The sequence below is a fragment of the Apis florea genome, unplaced genomic scaffold (assembly GCF_048593485.1).
Source record: "Apis florea isolate Af1SG1 unplaced genomic scaffold, ASM4859348v1 contig_2495_pilon, whole genome shotgun sequence".
Taxonomy (NCBI): Eukaryota; Metazoa; Arthropoda; class Insecta; order Hymenoptera; family Apidae; genus Apis; species Apis florea.
Window position 1 is genome coordinate 2,751,057 of NW_028256595.1, and position 20,784 is coordinate 2,771,840.

General features: G+C 31.0%; 3 protein-coding genes across 13 annotated transcripts in view; 2 read left to right on the forward strand and 1 right to left on the reverse strand.

The window, feature by feature from the left end:
- Positions 1 to 1,052: 1,052 nt before the first annotated feature.
- Positions 1,053 to 5,819, forward strand: Mat89Ba (nucleolar protein 6 Mat89Ba). Its single transcript, XM_086906422.1, has 12 exons — positions 1,053 to 1,234; positions 1,304 to 1,726; positions 1,800 to 2,268; positions 2,369 to 2,653; positions 2,781 to 3,054; positions 3,120 to 3,414; positions 3,494 to 3,718; positions 3,790 to 4,221; positions 4,335 to 4,498; positions 4,562 to 4,815; positions 4,925 to 5,334; positions 5,431 to 5,819. The coding sequence occupies exons 1-12, from the start codon at positions 1,217 to 1,219 to the stop codon at positions 5,674 to 5,676; spliced, it is 3,495 nt and encodes a 1,164-aa protein (XP_086762548.1). The 5' UTR covers positions 1,053 to 1,216; the 3' UTR covers positions 5,677 to 5,819.
- Positions 4,513 to 10,193, reverse strand: rha (protein). 2 transcript variants are annotated; one of them, XM_086906423.1, is made up of 11 exons: positions 9,815 to 10,193; positions 9,465 to 9,612; positions 9,143 to 9,398; positions 8,403 to 9,071; positions 7,995 to 8,302; positions 7,636 to 7,879; positions 7,430 to 7,550; positions 7,245 to 7,348; positions 6,830 to 7,111; positions 6,425 to 6,753; positions 4,513 to 6,342 (listed from the first exon to the last, which is right to left on the reverse strand). In XM_086906423.1, exons 1-11 carry the CDS (start codon positions 9,867 to 9,869, stop codon positions 6,012 to 6,014), a joined length of 2,847 nt encoding a protein of 948 aa, XP_086762549.1. In that variant the 5' UTR covers positions 9,870 to 10,193; the 3' UTR covers positions 4,513 to 6,011. The 2 variants fall into 2 exon arrangements, with proteins under 2 accessions (XP_086762549.1, XP_086762550.1); XM_086906424.1 differs by lacking the exon at positions 8,403 to 9,071 and having other exon boundaries at positions 9,815 to 9,985.
- A 592-nt stretch (positions 10,194 to 10,785) lies between these two features.
- The window catches only part of gish (casein kinase I gish), a 42,694-nt gene continuing 32,695 nt past the window's right edge, over positions 10,786 to 20,784 (forward strand). For all 10 annotated transcript variants that reach the window (XM_086906427.1, XM_086906429.1, XM_086906431.1 and 7 more), the window contains exons 1-2: positions 10,786 to 11,225; positions 11,554 to 11,821. In XM_086906427.1, the coding sequence (XP_086762553.1) occupies positions 11,596 to 11,821 (226 nt within the window). In that variant the 5' untranslated portion in view covers positions 10,786 to 11,225; positions 11,554 to 11,595. The remainder of the gene's footprint in view (positions 11,226 to 11,553; positions 11,822 to 20,784) is intronic.

Here is a 20,784-nt window from a genome sequence, read left to right on the forward strand (position 1 = left end):
ATTATTATTACTACTATTATACTATTATTATACTATTATACTATTAATATTATTATTATTATCAAAATGCACTTTGTTTGTTATATAATTTATTTTATTAATCTAACAAGGTGCTAATTGCAATACATTTGTCTCATTTAGTTTTCAATATCTCACCTATTTATTCAATCACAAAATATTATATTTCATAATGGAAACAAATATTAAATATGATATATAATTTAATAGTATCTTTCTCATACTATATATATATATATATATATATATATATATATATATATAGTGATGTTAAGATCTTTATATATGATGATCTTTCGAAAATGATGTAAAATAATTTTTATGTTGTAAAATTATATGTTTGTATTATACAAATTTTTAAAATCATATTACTATAAATATTTATAGTGATGCATGTGCATAGTATTATTATCTTATTTTAAGAATATCTTCTTCCATGTTCTTCTTTTAAATAAAAGTGGGCTTCCATAGTGAAGATCATTGTAAATTGTATTCTAAAATTTCTTATCTATTATTCTTTATATAAAATTAATAATCTTTTTCCTATTATTTATTTTATAATTAATAACTCATAATTTAAAATATATTATGGTATATTTGACATAAATATAATAATAGAAGAATAATATATTTATTAATTTATTTATAAAAAAATTTTTTAAATATTTTTTTTTATAGAGATTATCATTAATCATTATCATTGACATAATTAAAATTTTTTGAAGCAAAATAAAGACTTTAAAAAAAAAAAGATTCTTAGAAATAATTTAAAATTAATTTTGTCTTACTTGCAGACAAAATAAAATTATATATTTTTAAAAATCTTAATTTCAAATTATTTAAAAGTAATATGTTTTAGTTTAAAAGACAAAAAAATTGGATTTTTTAATTTTGCTAACAATTAATTTTATTTATAATTTATATATATTTATATATTATTATAATATAATTATATATTATTATAATATAAACATCATCAGATGATGTTTTGTAATTTGTTTGAAATATAATGAATTAACAATGTCGTTGATATTATTATAGTAATTTACTATTTGCGAATTCACGTGGTCTATTAAAGTTTAAAACTGTGCATGTATGAAATATTTTGTTTCGTATTTTAAATTAATTTTTATGTGTCAATATATTTATATAAAAAAATATAATTATATAAAAATAAAATTAATTGAAAAAAATAAACATGAAAATATCTTATAAGGTAACTATTTAAAGAGAAGTTTCATTATATTTACATAACCTTAAAAATCTATACATATAAACTTTTTAGGCAAATATAAATGATTTTTTGAATCATTCTAATAATTTCATGTTTGAAAATAATGATCATTCTAACAATGAAATTGATAGAAATAACTATAGGAATGAAGAAAATGAAGAAGAAGAAAAAATGAAAAAAAATTTTCACTTAATATCTAATAAAAAAAGAACGAAAATTATTGATGATTCTATTGATATTTCATTAAAAAAGAAAAGAAAATTAGATAAAAATTTATATAAACCACCAACAGTAGAAGAACTAAATCAACTTAAAGAAACAGAAAATTTATTTCATTCCAACTTATTTAGACTACAAATAGAAGAAATGTTAAATGAAATTAAAGTTAAAGAAAAATATAAACGTTTATTTGATATTTGGTTTAAACATTTTAAGAAAAATATTGAATCCATAGAGGAAACAAAAGAATATAAAGTAATTAAATTTATTTAATTAAATTATTAAAAATTGTAATAAAAATTTTATATATTATTTTATGATTATATAGATTTCAGATCAAGAATTGAAAAACAAATTAAATATACATATTCCAATGCCAAAGGTACCAGAGGAAACAAAAGGAATATTTAAATTTCTTAAGCCATCAGATATTGCTATTATAGGATCTTATATGTTTGATGCTGTAATTAGTCCAAATATTACTGTAGATATAATGATTGAAATGCCAGCCAAAATGTTTCAAAAACAAGACTATCAAAATTATAGATACATGAAAAAAAAAGCAATATATTTGGCATTCATAGCATTTAATATTACTGATGATATTGCTAAAAGCAAAACATTTATGAATGATAGTTTAAGACCATTTTTAAAAATTGTACCAAGTGGAAAATTAGGCACTAAAATGAATGTATTTATATATATATCAGCCCAAGAAGGAAGTTTTAAATTAAGTAGATTTTTACCAGAAAAAAATAATGTTAGATCTGAATGGTTTTTTAATGAGGAAAAAAGTAGTATGTTTTTTTGTTTCTTTTTTTTATATTATATATATATTCTATTTTTTATATTATTTTTATATTATATATTATATATATGTTATTTTTGTAATGATAGTTACAGAAGATTTACTTCCAACACCATATTATAATTCTATCATTCTTCATGATTTAACTATGAAAATACATTCAGAAAATATGAAAATAATAAAAGAATACCCAAATTTAAGAGATGGCATTATTTTATTGAAGATATGGTTGACTCAACGTGGATTATCAAAAGGTTGTACAGCTTTTAATGGATATGTAATAACAATGTTTATTCTGTATTTATTATCCATAAAAAAGTTAAACACATTTATGAGTAGTTATCAAATAATAAGGAATGCATGGAATTATTTAGGTATGATATTTTGTATACACATATACACACACAAATATATATATATATATATATATATATATTAGAAAGATATAAAAGATTTGATATTTTCATTATTATTATTAATTGATATTGCTTATTTTATCAGTACAAGTTGATTGGTGTGAATCTGGAGTAACCATGAATCAAAATGAAGATAGTAAAAATAGAATTTTTAGCTATCATAAATATTATGATTGTGTACTTTTGGATAGCACTGGTTATTATAATATTACTACACATATATTTAAATCTACATATAAATGGATACAAAAAGAAGCACAACTTTGTTTAAATCATTTGGATAGTGTACATGCAAATAGTTTTCAATCACTTTTCATGAGAAAAATACCATTTTATATGGCATTTGATCATTTTATATGGTAATTATTTTTATAAATTAAAAAATATTCTAATTAATTATATGATAAACTAAACAAATGTATAGGTTTGAGGATCCACAAGTATTAAAAAATATAGTAAATGCTAATTCAAGTAACAAGGATAAGTTAAATTATGGCCCAAATTATCGAACTCAAATAATAAAAATTCTTTACAATATTTTTGAAAAAGGATTGATAAATAGAGTCCATCAAATTTGTATTTTACCAAAAGAAACTTCAGAATGGGAATTTACAGAGGATAATTGCGATAATATTGGGAAGATTTTTCTTGGATTAGAATTAAATCCAGAACACTGTTTTAATATTGTTACTAAAGGCCCTGAAGCAAATTTACCAGAAGTATATAAACAATTTAAATATGATTATAGAAATAGTTTTAATTTTTTAGTTGTTAATATTTTTTAATATTATATTTTAGGCAATTGAATTTCGAAAATTTTGGAACAAAAAATCAGAATTACGACGATTTCAAGATGGAACTATTCGAGAAGCAGTAATTTGGTCAAAAGGCAAAACATTATCAGGAAAAAGAATAATATGTAAAAAAATTATAACTTTTTTATTAACAAAAAAATTAGGTTTTCCTAAAAATAAATTTACATACATTGCTGATCAAATAGAGGAACTTATAAAATTGCAAAAGGTAACAATTTATAGTAAAATTATTATAAATTTTAATCTTATAAATAAATTAAATATTTTTACAATATTTAGGTCAAAATAACGCATTTTGTTTATGGAACGGGAGAAGAAGCAGCTCTAAAAGCAATAAATGTATTTAATCATTTTGAAAAAGATTTGATGTCTCTTACAGACATTCCCTTGTCAATACATGGAGTTCAAGGATCTAGCGCAGTTTTTAGATATACGGATGTTTTTCCACCACTTGCAACAGTTTATCGGCCTACTGAACAATTTAAAAAAATTAAAAATTGTTTAATATTGTCTAAAAATGTAACAATAGCACCTAGATATGTTAGTCCACTTGAAGTGAGCTTGCAATTATCAACTAGTGGAAAATGGCCAGATGAATTGGAAGCTTTTAGAAAAACAAAAGCCGCTTTTCACATACAAATAGCAGAATGTCTTAGAAAACAATTTAAGTTAAAAACAAATGCAAACTTTTCGCATATCGATGTATATAAGGTTATTATTTTTAAATAAGAAAATATTTATTAAAAAACAATATTGAATAAAATTCAATAAAAAAACAATATTAAAAAATAATGAAATTATAAAAAAAATTAATTTTTTTTCAGGATGGATTTGTATTTCGATTAAGAATATCACATCAAAAAGAAATTAGTTGCTTGAAACAACATGTAACTGAAAATGGAGTTATAGAATATAAAGATAATGAAGAATCGATAGAATTAGAAAATAAATTATTCGAATTACCGAAACTAACTAGTGCTTTGCATGGGTAAGAATGATTAATTTTAAAAAATTGATATATTTTTATTTATATAGCATTGTTACATATCAGATTACATACTCAACAACCATCTTTTGGAGCTACTTGTTGTTTAACAAAACGTTGGTTATCTGCTCAGCTATTGGATAATTCTCATATACCAGATATAGTAGTTGACCTACTTGTAGCTTCAATATATTTAATACCTATTCCATATAGATCTTCTCAAACACCTCAAGTACAATTTTTAAGAGTCTTAGAAATGTTTGCTAGAGGTCATTGGAATACAGATCCCATTATTGTAAATTTCAATGATGAAATGTCTAGTAAGTAAGCAATTGATATAAAAAAAAAACTGTTATTATATTATTGTATTATTATACTTATTATACTTATTATATATTATTTTTATCTAATATATTTCATTTTATTTAGGAGAAGATATAATAGCAGTGGAAACTCTTTTTGCATCATTTCGTAATTCTTTACCACCATTATTTATTTCTACTCCTTATGATCAACAAAAATCATTATGGACTAAAAAAGCACCATCTATTTTAATTTTAAATCGTATTACAATGTTAGCTAAACAATCTATAAAGTTATATGAAGTTCAAGTTTTTACAAAAGTTCTTTTAGATTTTAAACCATTATTTAGACCACCACTTACAGAATATGATTGTTTGATATATTTAAAACCACATATGATTCCTAGAAGACTACAAGCAGTTGATATCAATGATGCACATCCTATTATTGAATGGCATCCATATAAACGACATTCAGCTCAAAAGATTCCAGTTGTAGGATTTGATCCTGTGCAATATTTTTTAAAAGATCTTAGAGTAAGTTTAAATGAAATTTCATTAGTATTTAATATTTTCATTTTTTAATATAATAAATGTATAATTTTTCTTTTCTTTCTCTCTCTTTTTTTTTAGAATGGTTATGATGAATTTGCCTTATTTTTTCATGATACTTATGGTGGTGATATAATTGGAGTTTTATTAAAACCTTCTGTATTAGAAATTAAGGATTTTAAGACATCAAATATCAATGGTCGAAAATGTAATAACAATAATCAATTAGTTTTAAATATTTCGGCAATGATTCAAGACTTTTATACTCTTGGAAAAGATCTCGTAGAAGCTATAGATATTCAATCAAAAAAATTTTCTTTAACTTGATATTTTTTGTTAAAAAATTAAAAAAAAATAATTATGTTTCATAGTATAAATAAGTTATAATATAAATTTTAAATTGTATCTTTTTTTATGTATATTGTTTTTAAAAATTAAAACTAATTAAAATTTGTAATTAATTAATTAAATTGCATAAAAATAATTATTTTATATGTAATACAATAAGAATTAATAGAAAAAATCAAATAAAATATATTTATTTAAATATATATATATATGTATGTGTATGTATATATATATATTCATGTAAAAAGGAATTGTAAAGTATTTTATATTTTATATCGTATTGAGATATTTTATAATATAATTTATATAAAAAATCATTTCATCATTAAAGATCTAATTTCATTATTTAATTTTGTAATAACCATATCGTCAATTGTATAACTCCCCGTTTTTAAAAGAGAATCACGTTCTTCAAGTAATGCTTGCAATCGTTCATTTTGTTCTTCTGATTTTTTTAATGTATTTTTGTTAACATTTTGCGAAATTTTGGAACTTATAGAATTTGGTGTAAATACTTGAGAATAAGCATCTTTTTCAATAAAATATGCTTTTGGCTTGATTACATCGATTTCTTTTTGAATCTCATTTAATAATATTTGATCATTTGTCAAAGCAGTAGTATCTGCACATAATATTTCTTCTAGGCTAAAAATAAAAAGAAGAGAGAAAAAATAATAGAAAATATTTTTTGAATGATTTCAATATTTTTACTATATAATGTACATACTCTAAATTTTGTAATTCTTCTTTACTATTTTTAATTTGAATTTGAATAGCTTGTTGATGCTCCATTTTTATACGATGTATTTCACGAACTGCTTTTGCCCACTGTTCTTTAAAAAAAGATTTATTCTCTTGTGCATTTTGCAATTTTTCTTCAAGTGTTTTTAATTCTTGTAATAAATTTGCTGTTTGATCTTGGGTTAAAGATCCTTTTTGATAATTTTCTAATTCTTCAGATTGTTTTGTTACAAGTGACTGTAATCTTTCATTTTCAATACTTAATTGTTCTTCTTGTACTTCTAAAGCTGTTTTCCTTTTTTCAAGAATATTTATCTATAAAGTATTAAGAACGTATAATTTAATATATATCATATCAAGGAAATTTTATTTAATATAAATTTTTACCAACCTTTGTCATGAGTTCTTCTTGAACTAATTGAGATGATTCTTTAAGTTCTCGTAATTTCATTTCATATCTCCATTGTAGATCTTCATTTGCTTTAATTAATCTACTTTCTTTCTCAAGACTTTTTAATCTTCGCGTTCTTAAATCTTCTGTGGCATTATTCAAACTATTTGCTAGCATTTTACACTGCTCAACGCTGCATGCGAGTTTTGTTTCTAAATTTTCTCTATGTTTTTGCCATTCTTGACTTAATAAATTTAAATGACGATCTTCCTTTCTTTTTAACTAAATTATTGTAAAAAATATTTATTTATATTTATTTATATATATTTATTTTTTTAAAATAGTTATATATTTTTATCTATTATATTTTTATATTTTTATATATATTTTTTTCTATTATATTAAAACATTTTACCTCAACTTTAAATATTTCCATTTGTCGTTCTTTCCAAGTTTCTAATTCATCTACTATTTTATATGCTAAAGTATCATCAAAGATTGGTGGGCCTAAATTTTCATCTAAATCAAAATAATTTATTTTATAACATTATTTTATCTTCTTTATATTAAAAGAAATTTTTTATTGAAAAATAAACTTACTAGGAATAACTCTTTTAATTCTATAATATGGACCATGATCTTCTAAATTTAATAAAACATCTAAATTACCAATACTATTATGTTCCATATCATATAATGGTATATCATATTGGCACTCAGGCTGAGATATATTTATTAAACTTTAACAAGTATATACAAGAATAAAATATCATATTTTTTATAATATTTTATATATTTTATATTACCTTATTTGGACAAAATAATTCCTTTGCATTAATTTTAAGTTGGCATATACAAGTCTTAGCATTTCCTTCTATTTTATATATGCTAATTTTTGGTGGAAAAGATAATAATAATTGTTTTATTTCATCTACTGCCGATATAAATTGAAATTTGCATCCTATATCTTGTAATTTTACTTTTTCTCCTAAAGAAAAGGATAATTTTAAATGAAATGTTGATGTAACTCCAGTTTTTGGATGATGAAACCTAAATTCAAGAAAAAAAATATATTTAATTGCAAGTAAAAAAAAAAAAAATATTTAATAAATTAAAAAATTAATTTTAATTATTAAATTAACATATAATAATTAATGATTAATACCGAATTTCCATATTTGGTACTGTTAATTTTGAAGATTTTGCTTTAATTGCTATTAATAAAATATTTAAATAATAAGAATGATAAGCTTCTACACTTTTAGAATAATTATTAATATTAGGTTGACATAGGAATGTGTCAACTGAATGTGAACAAATAGCATTAACAGGTTGATCCTTTATAAAGTTATAATCTATAGTATGTTTATTTATATTATCATATTCATTTGAAGTAGTAAAAGTTTGAATTCCATTAATATATTTTCCAAAATCACCAGCAGGATTTCTATGACAATCTATTTCACTATAATTCTGAAAATTACAATTACAATTAAAAATGATAAATTTTCTGATAATCTTTTAATAATTTAATAATTTAACCACACAATTTATTTTATAAAAAATTTATTACTTGTTTTAAGTTTATATCCTTAGATAAAGGAATGATTAAATCATTAATCATTGCATTAGAAACATCCATTCCTACATTTGTTTTACCTACATATTGTAATTTTAATTGTAAATCAAGGTATGGATTTTTACAAATTTTTTCTATTTCATTATTTTCAACAAAATTTGTTTTACATAAGTAACATCGTTGATTTAAAATACTACTACTATTTTCAGTAATTTTAAGAAATTCTTCAATACTATCAGTAGGAATTAATGATTGCAAATTTATTTCTGATTGACCTAGTATATTATCTTTATATTTCAAATATATAAACAGAAACGGTTTTAATTGTAAATATTCTTTGAAAATTTTTAATGAACTTCTGATCCTTATTACAATTTTTTCATTGAGTGCCCAAAGATCTCCATATTCCTTTTTTGATTGATTAAAGTATACATCATTTTCTAATATCTTACACCAAAAATACAAATTATTTTTCATATCTGTATAATATTTCATTGGTAATAATGAATCTACATGCATTGCAGATATAGCAGTAATATTCATTAAAAATAATTCATGACAAATATTTAATGGACCTAATTGTATAAGACGCTCATTGCGAAGTAAAATTGGTGTTACTTTATTAAGTTGAATACTTTGTTGACATTCTTTTAAATTTTTTAACTGTAATTTCATAATATATAATTTTATATATTATTAAACATTCATTTATATATCATTTATATATAATTTACCTCTAATTGAGCATTTCCTGCTGTATTTTCCAGATCATGAATACTTAAACCAAGAAGTAATTCAGGTTTATGTATTTTGAGTTCATTTTTCAAACCTAATAATTTATGCCAATTACGTTTTACATTATTAGCATCCCATTTGGTAAAAACTTGGGCTGATCTTAAACTAAGTAAAAGATATCCTAATTTTTCTTTGTTGTCATTGCTTTTAACGGCAAAACATTCTAATTTTAGTGGAACTTGCCCTGATCTCATCCTATAAAGTTAAAATTATATTTTAATAATAAATATTATTTTATATTAAATATTATATGATACATACTTTCGTAATTTATTTTTATCTACTTCCCAAACCAAATCATGATCATATTCAGGATTTGGATTTGGTTCTATTATTTCAGTTTCTAAAGAATGTCCATTTAAAGTTGCAACAATTAATGTAGGTAGTAAGATTTGCTCAAAACCTTTGCCTAAAATCATTAACATCAAATATCAAATTTGGTAAACTTTTTAAAATAACATTTGTAAAATTTTATTCATTATAAATCATTTTTGTGCAAATGATAATAAGTAATAAATAGTCGATTATTAATCGTAATAATATTTTATATTATTTTATACAAAGAAAATGTCATATCAAAAGGTTAATAAATAAATAATCGTAAAATGTACCTTCCTTTATATTTAATACAACTCGAACATCAGAATTTGCTAATTCCTCCCCCATTGCGTCATAATATAATACATAAAAATAATTAATATAAATTCAGCAAATATTTAATAAATATTAAAGAAATCCGTAAATTTCAAATTGGTTACTATGGATACGCAAGTATTTAATATAATAATATTTTTATTTATGATAAAGACTAGTTTTATAAATAACATACAAATTATACAAATTCATATAAATATATATGAAATACATTTTATTTATAAAAAGTATAGATTATATATATATAAATTTTTGCACATATAATATTAGATTTATTAGATTTTTTTTAATTCTATTTGAAAATTTAAATAAACGCCATATTTTATTATATTTATTATCACTAAATAAATACTGACGCATAAATAACTATTCATACTGGTCTAGTAACAAATTTTAATACTAATTAATTTTTCATTTTTAAATTATTTTATTATAATTTTAAATATATGTCTATAATGAAATCTAAATATAAATAAAAAAAATATTTCATCAGGTAAAAAAACAATTAGAAGTCACTGATACATAAAGATAGATAATTTAAAAAGAAAGGTCGATAATATTGAAAACGCAGCTTTATTTCTTTTTAAGTTGGCAGCACTGCTAGCCTCGTAACAAATCTCACCCATGTCGAGTCGAGCGCGAGAGACAGGAGCGTAAGCTTGTCCGCGATCGTTTGTCCGCGTTCGACAGGTCTTTCAAATATCGTGTGTGCAATCATTAAACGGTATATCTAAAGATAATCATATTTATATAATCAGTTTTCGAAATAAAAATTTGGGAAGACTTGGGAAGTGAAGACTGCGAAGGAACTATAGTTAATACAGGCTTGTGTGTGGGCATATAATAGCCGATCGGGCATACTGGTGACACGATTGCGGATTTTCCTTCAGCAAGAAAGAACATACGAAGCTCGCAAAGTGCATGTGCTAGTGTGCGTGTCACTGGAAAGAGTTCAGAGCCGCTTCGGCGGCGCTCCCAAATCTAACCGCAGAATCGAGTCTGTGGTGGTGAGGCCGCGGCACTATCGGGGCACGATTGAGTACGATCACGATCGCACGCGGCGGGGCCGTTTGTAATGGAGGAGGTTTCCGAGTGTATTCCCGTGCGACAGAACAGTCACGGCGATGCACGCCGTATTGACTGAGACGCGATATCTATCGTTGACTATTCCTCCCGGCCGGCCGGGTGAAAGAGGCAGGTCGAAATTGGTATGGAATCGTCCAGGGTCCTCGACACGACGAACACTCTCTCCCGTCTGTGATAATTACTAGCCCCTTAAAAAGAGATAGAAGAAGGGAAAAAGAGAGAGATAGAGCTGTGTGTGTTTCGCGCGTGTTCTCATCTGCTCTCTTCATTACGTTTTTAAGTGTAAACATTTCCCAAAATTCATTTCGAGGTTAGGATAGCATGGGGATTGATCCCCTGAAGGCATCGACCGACAAACCGTGACACCTGCGACTCGCCGTGTTACGGTGTGTGCGTGTGTGTGCGTGCATATGTGTATTCTCCCAGGAAGCCGCTGGAGTATTATTTTTCATCGGCGGCCATCCAAGGGAAGACCAAAGAAGAAAATATGTCAAGAATGGGGATCGATCCCCAATTAAATGCCGTGCATCGTTTACATCATTAATTCGATCCGGGACTAATATTGGCAATTTTTTATCATACAATCGATCCTTTCTGTCACGTTAAACAGACTGTCGCGGATTATTCTGCCACGACAGAGGACACTCGCACCATGCAGAAAAGAGACGGTAGAGATACACAGCTACAGCTCGCGCGTAGCTCTGAACGCGAACAGGAAACGACCAAGAGGATCTCTCGTGGTAGCGGTAATGCTACCAGATTCAACGCGTATTCCTCCAGGTACAGTGTCACCTCCTCCTCTAATGTACTCATGGTCGGTCCGAACTTCCGTGTTGGCAAGAAAATTGGCTCTGGCAACTTTGGAGAACTTCGACTTGGTAAGTTTATTTTTTTTTCTTTCTTTATATTTATTTTCTTTTTAATTTCGCAAGATATATACGTTTATTTCGAATATGATCTTGAATATGATCATCATCATTATATACTTTTTTTTATATTTATATCTTTCTTCTAAAAACATCTCTAGCCATTGTGATATTTGCGTATGAAATAATTTTTTTTCTATGATACATATTAAAATGGAGCCATCCCATGTGTTGTCGTTCATAATCAGAAAATTCTTTCTAACCTTTTCAAAAATGTTCGCGTTGCGAAAACGAATAGAACTTTGAAGCAATATTTCATTTCGATAGATCTTAAATAAAATTCAACTGATCTCATTTAATTTATTTGCAAAGTTTTTTATCCTTTTCGTTTCATATTATCATTTATAATATACCTCCTGTCATTTATGACGATTTATCTTGTCGAAAAAATCAACTATAGGGATGACCATCGCGTAAATTAAGAACAATGACGTTGAATTTAAGCGTTTCAGTTATCGTCGAAGTTCGGGTCTTACGCGTGACGTAATTCTACCGTGATAAATTTATATCTTTTATCTATGCTAAGAGAGAGTGCACCGAATACAGAGATGTTTATACCCGCCATCATCTTCTCAGCAGATTTTATTACGTATTCCAAAATAATTGGATTTTAATGTACAAATTAAATATATATTATTAATAATATAGGATATATTATTGAAGATAAATAATTAATACATCGTATCGTTTGTTCTTTCACGCGATTAAGATTAAATGAACTCTCTCAATAAACATTGAATTTTATTAGGTACAAATATTTTTATGTGTAATCATGATCGATTGTGTGTCAATATTTGTTGGAGCTCCCTCCAACATCTTGTATAAATTTTTTTTTTTTTTGCTATCTTTTGTTCGTTCACATTGGTGAGAACTACCACTGGCTCTCACGTTGCATCGCGGTATAATAGACAGATGTAAGATTCTTGTGGTTGCTGTCGTTCATGGTATGAGTTATATGCGTTCTCATTGAAAAAAATAAAGAAAAAAAAATTCATTTTCCACGAATTCTATCAATTCGTGTCAATCGAATATTCTTCACTGTAATGGAAACACTTTGGCTTGGATGGCACAAAGGCTCGTCCTCAAAGAGACCGAGTTAGGTAAACCTCTAACCTACCTTCAATGGAAACTAGAACTATTGAAGTTTAGGGATTGGTGTTGAAATCCTAAAGGATCATGGTAAGCAGTAGTTGTAATCATATGTCCAAAAATTTATTACTTCTTTTTTTTTTATATTTTTCAAATTTTTAAGAAATTTTCAATAACAACATTTCGTTCTTATAATATTATTTTTACACGTAATCTATAGATTATATATTAGATTAGATTATATTTATAGATATTATATTAGATATAATATATAGTAAATCTCTTTTGGATCACGATCATCCGGTCAATTTTGTGACAAGAATGAAGCTTTTAAAAGCTTGTTTCCAAAAAGAGCATTACAGAATACACAAAATTCATACTCGGATAGTATCAACTGTTTAAATATTAAAAAAGAATAGTGCCATTAAAGTGTATGCTTCTCGGAGCTTCAAACAAGATATTACGCGTTTAGGTTATTACGCAGACAAAAGGGCGACTTCCGTGATTCTTTCCCTGTTGTTTTTCGGAAATCACTCAGCGTTCCGACAAATACTATCTTCTCTGTATTACATTAAGTTATATTTACGCGTTATCAGTTGAATTATTGCCCAGCTGCGAATGGACCCTCGTGCTAACTTTACCGACATATCGCGTACAGTTTGTCGAATATATATACGAAATTAATATTTTACCGTTCGCGTGATACATTTTAAAGATTCTTTATCTTTTAAATTAAGATTTTTTTTTAATCGCTTTTATAACGGTAGCAATTTCATGACGATTTCTCGTGAATCACGAATCATTGACGTAAGAAGATTCTTTGAAAAATCGATCGAATTTTATCGTTTGTGAGAGAGAGAGAAAAAGAAAAACATAACGTATGTTGGAAAATTTCGTTACAAAGTGTAATCGAACCGAATAATCGCGTGAAATGATCGAAGTCTGCATTCGACATCGCGAACAGAAATGTATAATGCAAAAATGTTTCTTTGTCAACTTGACGAATTAGCAGATTTGATCCCCCCCCCCCCCCCCACTCGAATATATTTATTTTTTTACGGAGGCGATCGATGAATTTCTCGTTAGTCCTCCTTTTGAAAAAAAAAAAAACTTAATTTCCAGGTATATTTCTCTCCGTATCTTGTATATATTGGGAGCACGATGCGAGAATATATTGGAGGCTGAAAAATTTAGCCTCTTCCCGTGATTCATCCCTGAAAGATCAGCCACGTGTGAATCCCCATTTAGTTCTTCTGCCTCGGCGGTTCCTTAAAGTCCCTCGGCCTTGTACACGACGCTTGCATAGTCTCTTATTGTGGTTATTACTGTTCGAGGACTATTCCGGTTTTCACTCGTTCAACCCTTTGAAAAATCAATGTGCGTTTCGCTGGCGTTATTTAAATTTCTATTGATCAGTTGGCAGTATGAATATATTAAACTACAATTGGCTGTAGAACAATATAAGTTCAGTCATGCACGGATATATTTTTTGAAACATTTTGAAGTCAAAAGTATATTCATTATTGTATTAAATGATCCATAAATTATATATTATGGTCTTTGTTACAGTAGTGTCATCTATCGAGGAAAAAATACGATACGAATAGGACTCTTCATTTATTCTCTCTAATTTTTTATCCCCGTTGCAAGCGGAAAATCGTAAAAACGAATTGTGATTCGAGATTAAACATTAATTATTCAAATAAAAGAATTATATAAGAAATCTTATACAAGAATTTGGACCCACGAGCCATTAATTAACCAAATATTTAAAAAAGATAACGATTAATCGAAAAAAGAAATCGTGATTGTTATTAATCGGAGCTAGTAATATATCTCCGTGCAATTACGAGATGCGATGGTAATTTATGAGCGACTATAACGGCACTAGTAACGATTTAGCGACATTATCTCTTGATAAGTTAGCGCTAGCATACATATACCAGGCTGGTTTGGTTGCATTTAGAACGATGTTCGTCGAAGGCGTATGACTCATTCTTAATATTAAAGCGTTTGTCGCGTGATTACGTTCTCGTTCAATGGCTGCACTTTGCCGAACGTATCGCAACCTTGTTCCCCTGTGTTTTTCGTACTTTTTTTTCCTTTTCCTTTTTCCTTTTTTTTTTTTTTTTTTTTGCTAGGTTAGATTCCAATTCGTTTCCCTGCCAGCGACAAAACTTCGTCATATCGATTTGTGCACGGGCCAAGTGGCTGGTATAAATAATCCGTGATTTAGGACTTCCATAATTTATAGTCCTGCGCGGATTCAAACTGTGACCTTAATAATGCCCCCAGGAAAGTATCATCGTCCTCGTGGGGTGAATATCACGCTCATTGGCGGGATATCTTGGAGTATATCTTTGTTGGTCGATTGAAAAGCTTTTCGTTCAAACGGTTTGAACGTTGAATTGTGGGTGTATACACCGGTATCGAGATATTTTGCGGTATCGTAAAATCGTCGATCGCATCGATCGGGTTAACCGTCTGGAGTCGGCGTCGCTTTACATTCGAGTGATTTCATAGGTAGCGATAAAGGTACTACATTAATACCGTCGTTATTGTTCGCGAACATTGGATGTCCGACTAAATCATCCAAGTGTGAAGTGTTCCTTTTCCATCGATGTCGTCGTTGAACGTCTATGATGATCGTTCCATCATCTAACAATCGTTCGATTTATAAACTTCCCAAATTCAGATTTTGTTTGCGTGTTTTTTTTTTTTTTTTTTTAATAAATAGTCTAAAAAAAAGAGATGCGCAAAATTTAATAGATTTTCTTAACGATCGTTTTATATTTAAATCGAAAGATAGTCAACGATATTGTTCATTACCTTAATGCAATGGATATACCATCAGTTTGTCCGCTATTCCATTAATACTAATTGCAGATTCGTACTTTGAATTCAACGTTGCATGCTCCGACTTCCATTGATGATGCATCGAACCAGCCAATGGGTATTCTTGAAAGATTAGTTCGTTGCCCGTTTCATTACAGCGGGAATAAAGTTAGCTAATAAGCACGGCGCGATCGCGTGACTATAAAAGATTTGCCGTTGTGATTATCACGTCGTTGTTAAAATTTGTTTGACGAAACTAAAAATTTGTTAATTTCACCAATGAGCAGAGGGATCGCATCGATTTCTTCACACGCTCTTAACTGTACTCGCTCGCCGGACAATTTTCGATTTCACCACGTTCCTCATCCGCGATTATTTTAGATTATTTTATTTCGTTGTAGTTGACTGATACGAGTAATTGAAGGTGAAACGCGCGCGTTTGTGCAAACTTGTATCCACGTGTATTCCTTTGTCGAAGATAAATTTCGAGGTCGAGGAAAAAAAATAGAAAGTATAACTGTCCGTTTAGAGGAGTCGGCCACTTTGTGCGAAACATTCCTTTCATTTATTCACTTATTATTACGATTTTTCTTGAAATCGATGGAAATGCGATTGTACAATGGATTAGCCAACGTCGGGATTTGTTTTCAATTTTATCGAGTAACAATCGCTCTCCATTTCTCACGATAATCCTATCTCAGTCCGGTGTTTCAGATTCGCAGATAAATTATAATCAGATCTTGCCCTCGTCCTTTTTTCCATCATCGTATCTCTACGTCTTCTTTATTCTTCTATCAATTTAATAATCTTTTCATCTCTAATCATTTGTGACTCGCCAAACAACAAATTTTTCATCTTCGTTCGAACTTGGCGCGCGCCGATCTATCTATCACGAGGAAGAACGAAGAACTCGAGTTTGTTTTATCAATTGCGCGATCCAAGAAACATCTATCGTTGAAATTCAATCATCTTCTCGATTTTCCAACGATTAAAAAAGATTCTCGACAACCACTCCATTTTCATTTTATCATCGAACTGGATCGTGGTCATCTAATTTTCGGATTTTCATTCGGTTCGAAAGAATGCGAAAACAATTAGGAACGATCTTAGGAAACCGAGCCACGTGGCGTCATTCGCGTCTCTTTGTCTCACGCGCGGTTATCAGTTTATCGCTTGGTTAGCGGCTCGTCATCGTGTAAATGCATTTAGCGGTCATTGCGCGCTCCCTGATACTCGTATTCGCCTGGTGACCAAGAGTTCGGACCAAGAAGTATCGGTCGTATTGCGTCCTCGGTAAATTGCCCTCCACGTTGCGTTGTTTCACGGCCGGGGGAACTGACTCGTGTTCTCGAGAACGTGCCTTGAGCCATCTTCCGCGATGGATTATATTCTGTCGCATCGGCTTCTACATCACGTGACAACGTTCAGTGGACTGTTCGCGCGGAATAACTCGCGCGGAGGATGCAACGTTTATCGATCCAAGACAGCGCGGGGGGGAAAAAAATCTGTGTTAACGATCGACCGGTGCTCTCGCACGAGGATTTTTAGTCAGCAGCCAGTTATATTGCGGTTACACATCGGAAAGAAGAACGTCGTCAACGAGAAAATGCGAGCGAGTTAATAAATTCCTGTTTTTCTTTTTTTCTTTTTTCTTTTTCTCTCCCGTTATCGGTGAACGTTTATCGATTCTCGAGAGAGAAGGTCGGGTCTCGTTTACAATAGGAAGTGGTGTTTACCACTACTTTTCCAAGGCGCCATGTGGTTCTTTTTAAGCCGAGTTTTGAATTGATTTCCGCTTTCGGTGGCGGAGAAACGGGCAGCTATAGCGCAGTTATTTGCGGTGCGCACGTGCTCGTGTTACATGTCGTAACAGACGTTCGTAGCGGGGCCTCTCCCCTCCCCTCTGAACTTGCAGATGGGTACGACCGAACGGAACTTTCTCGTCTCTTTTCGTCCCTATGATACACTGCTGGAAAACTCGATCAGCTGATGCTGTGACGTGTCATTACGGTGCAAAGCCCCCCTCCCCCAATGGTCACGATCACGGCGTACAACTTTCGAAATTCTACTCGAAAGTCGAACGAGCCCCTTCGTTATACATTCGTAACTGCTTGCACCGGATCAATTTAATCGTTCATTGTCGACGGTTATCGCGTTAATTATACGTTACGACGTCCGTTTTTCTTTCGTTCTCGAAACCGTCGAGGCAAAACCGATGTAAAACCGGTCGAACGGGAGGTATAGAACGTTTCGAATAGGCTTCTCGTTGGTTGTAAGCTTGTTGTCCTTTATTTGGCCGGAACTTTGGTGCTCGTCCGGGGACAGGAAGTACGAAATTCCAAACCGTAGGCCAGAGAACGGTGTACATAAAACCTTCCGGCCGGTACCTGAGGGGGTCGATCGTGTCTGTTATGACGTTCCCACGGTCACGTTTTTGAAAAATTGATCGATCCCCCTTCGAGGGGGCAGCGTTTCTGCCGATCCTTCGTGCCGTGTTTCGTACTCCAGGCTAGATTTTATTATTCGCAATAGAATTCGAATCTCTTTTTCCGTTCTCTCTCTCTCTCTCTCTCTATACTTTTCTTCTTGCTTCGCAATTTTGTCGTACGATTCTTTATACTTCGAGTTCGTACTTTCGTACTCATTGGCGTAATTACGCAACTTCTCCGAAGTTGGCGGATCGAGATAAGCATTTGCCTCGAAAAATAAACAGAGGGAAACAAAAGAAAACTCGTGTCTCGTTGAAATTAGGTATAGCTCGGATTAAATCTCTCGAGATTCCTAAGAGGCGGGCCGATCCACTTTCCGAGCGCGTGTTAAGTTTTCGGTCAGCTGATTCACATCGGCTATCCAGCTGACTCTCTCAATTTCCCTTATGGTGTCTCGGTCGGAGACGGAGCGTGGCGTGGCGAGATGTATCTGGTCGTTATACATCACGGTCGCAATTTTCCAGTGTCCAGTTGGCGATGGATCGAGCGGCCTGTGAATTCTCCGTGCATCGAAGAGGGAAATGCACGCTCGTTCACAGACTCGTATCGCACGCACACGTGAAACGTGTTGGAGGGCAGGTAGCAACCTGTCTGGCTGGCCGACTCGCTGGCTCGAGTGACTCAGGAGAACCTGATGACTGCAAAGTGAAATGAACTCGGCCCCGGATCCGGCTAGACTAGCCGCACACCGTGTAACGTCCTTTTAACGCCGCCTCGTCGCTGCCTGCCTGCCTGTCTCTTTTGCCTCGCCTGTCTCTCTTTTCCGTCCCTCCCTTCTCTCCCAACCCCCTACGTGTGGGCTGGCTACGTTCCTTGCCAACTCGGCAACGGAAACGCGATACATATTTTTAGACGGCCACTTCTTCGGACTTGACCCACGCGGAGCATTAACGGTGTCGCACCACGCGTGTTCCTGCTGCTCCTCCCGTCTCGCCTCCTCCCGTCGCCTCTACCTGTTATCCGCCATCCGCCTCTCTTAATTGCCTCTCTTCATCGTTCGGCATGTCCCCCCAGAGGAGGGATGGAGTGTTCGGGGGTCTGAAGGGCCGATAAAGTAATACCGAATTACAATCGATGATCGGCAGACGATCCGATGCTTGTTACACGATAAGATGAAAGGAACGGGGGAGATTGCGATCGCATTATCGAAGGAAAATAAATTGGAATTTCCGCGGTTCGTCGTCTGATTTTAAAGTTCAACGAACGTAAATTCGATGTTATTGCGTTTCGCGTCCCATGTGTTTGCTCTTCTTCTTCGCGGTGTATTAAATCTGGAGGGGGGAGAGGGAGGGGAAGACGAAGAAGAAGAAGAAGAAGAAGAAAAAACAGGAGGAATTCGTGTTTATCAAGTGGTTATTTCAAGGCGGATTTTAAAAACGATCGGTTACGCCATATTTGGCCTGCTAGTCTAGTGGATTAACGTTTTCATGCTCTTCAAACGTGTTCATATTTATTCTGTCTGGTCTGCTATATTTCATGGCTTACGTATTTTCTCGGTTTTATTGTTCGGGGATTCAAGTTGGTAATTGGCGTCGAGGCTGGAACAGCGACGTTTGCGTCGCCGCGTATGAACTTTGTTAATTAACTTCCCTTTTCGATGCGTCAAAACAATTCTCATCGATCTTATTTGTGTTTCACCGAATCTTTTACTTTATCGTTTCGTCGCCGGATACTCGATAAATGCGATGCTCTTTGATTTGTTTCGTTCGCCCAAACCATTCTTCCGTGTTCGAACATTTCCCCTCTTTTTTTCTTTTTTTTCCCTATGGCTTCTGCGTTTTTTCTTTTTTTTTTTTTTTTTTTTTGTCAATCATAAAAAACCAGTTTCAACGCAAACAAACGAATCGTCTAGGCGATTATCGACGAATTGCGAGTTTATTTAATCGTGACGTTTCGTTACGAATGATTCCGTATATATTCCGTGCAAGTAATTTTCCGTAACAATCGTATCCGTTTCATCCTGCTATACGTAATTCACGAATTACAATGCCATGGCGAAAACAGACATGATACAGCATAAAATCGAAGATATAAGAGATTAAATTATCGGATATTTACGTAAAATTGATCGATTGTTGTTGCATTTCTTTTTGATTAGCAAAAAAAAAAAAAGATATTAGACGTAGAGATATTACGACGATCCATTTGGAAATGGATGGATGAGAGAAGGAGGGGAATAGGAAAGTAATTTTGTGTTCGACGATTGAGCGGACATCGCGCGATATTCTCGTTTTCCTTCAACATTCCTGTCACGATGTTGCACATTTTCTTCGAATTTTGGTCGCATATCATCGAGGTGGTGTGAAACGAAAAGCGTGAGCAAATCGCGCGTCAGAAGCTATGCGGTAAATCGCGGCGCGATCGGTTGTTTCCCTTTTGCTTCGTTCCGCCGATGTTGGAACTCGTGTCCCTTCATCGGCTTATGCCACTGACAATGATTTATGTCTGGCCACGAGTATTGGCAGAGATTCCGCGGTTTTGTCGGGGTAAGTTGTTTCCGCA

Coding starts and splice junctions, on each gene's coding strand:
- Mat89Ba (XM_086906422.1), top strand. Junction 4,222..4,334: donor CGCATATCGATGTATATAAG/GTTATTATTTTT, acceptor ATTTTTTTTCAG/GATGGATTTGTATTTCGATT. Junction 4,816..4,924: donor TTTCAATGATGAAATGTCTA/GTAAGTAAGCAA, acceptor CATTTTATTTAG/GAGAAGATATAATAGCAGTG.
- rha (XM_086906423.1), bottom strand. CDS start 9,869: ATGGGGGAGGAATTAGCAAATTCTGATGTTCGAGTTGTATTAAATATA. Junction 9,613..9,814: donor TGTATTAAATATAAAGGAAG/GTACATTTTACG, acceptor TAATGATTTTAG/GCAAAGGTTTTGAGCAAATC. Junction 7,112..7,244: donor TGGAAATATTTAAAGTTGAG/GTAAAATGTTTT, acceptor ACAATAATTTAG/TTAAAAAGAAAGGAAGATCG.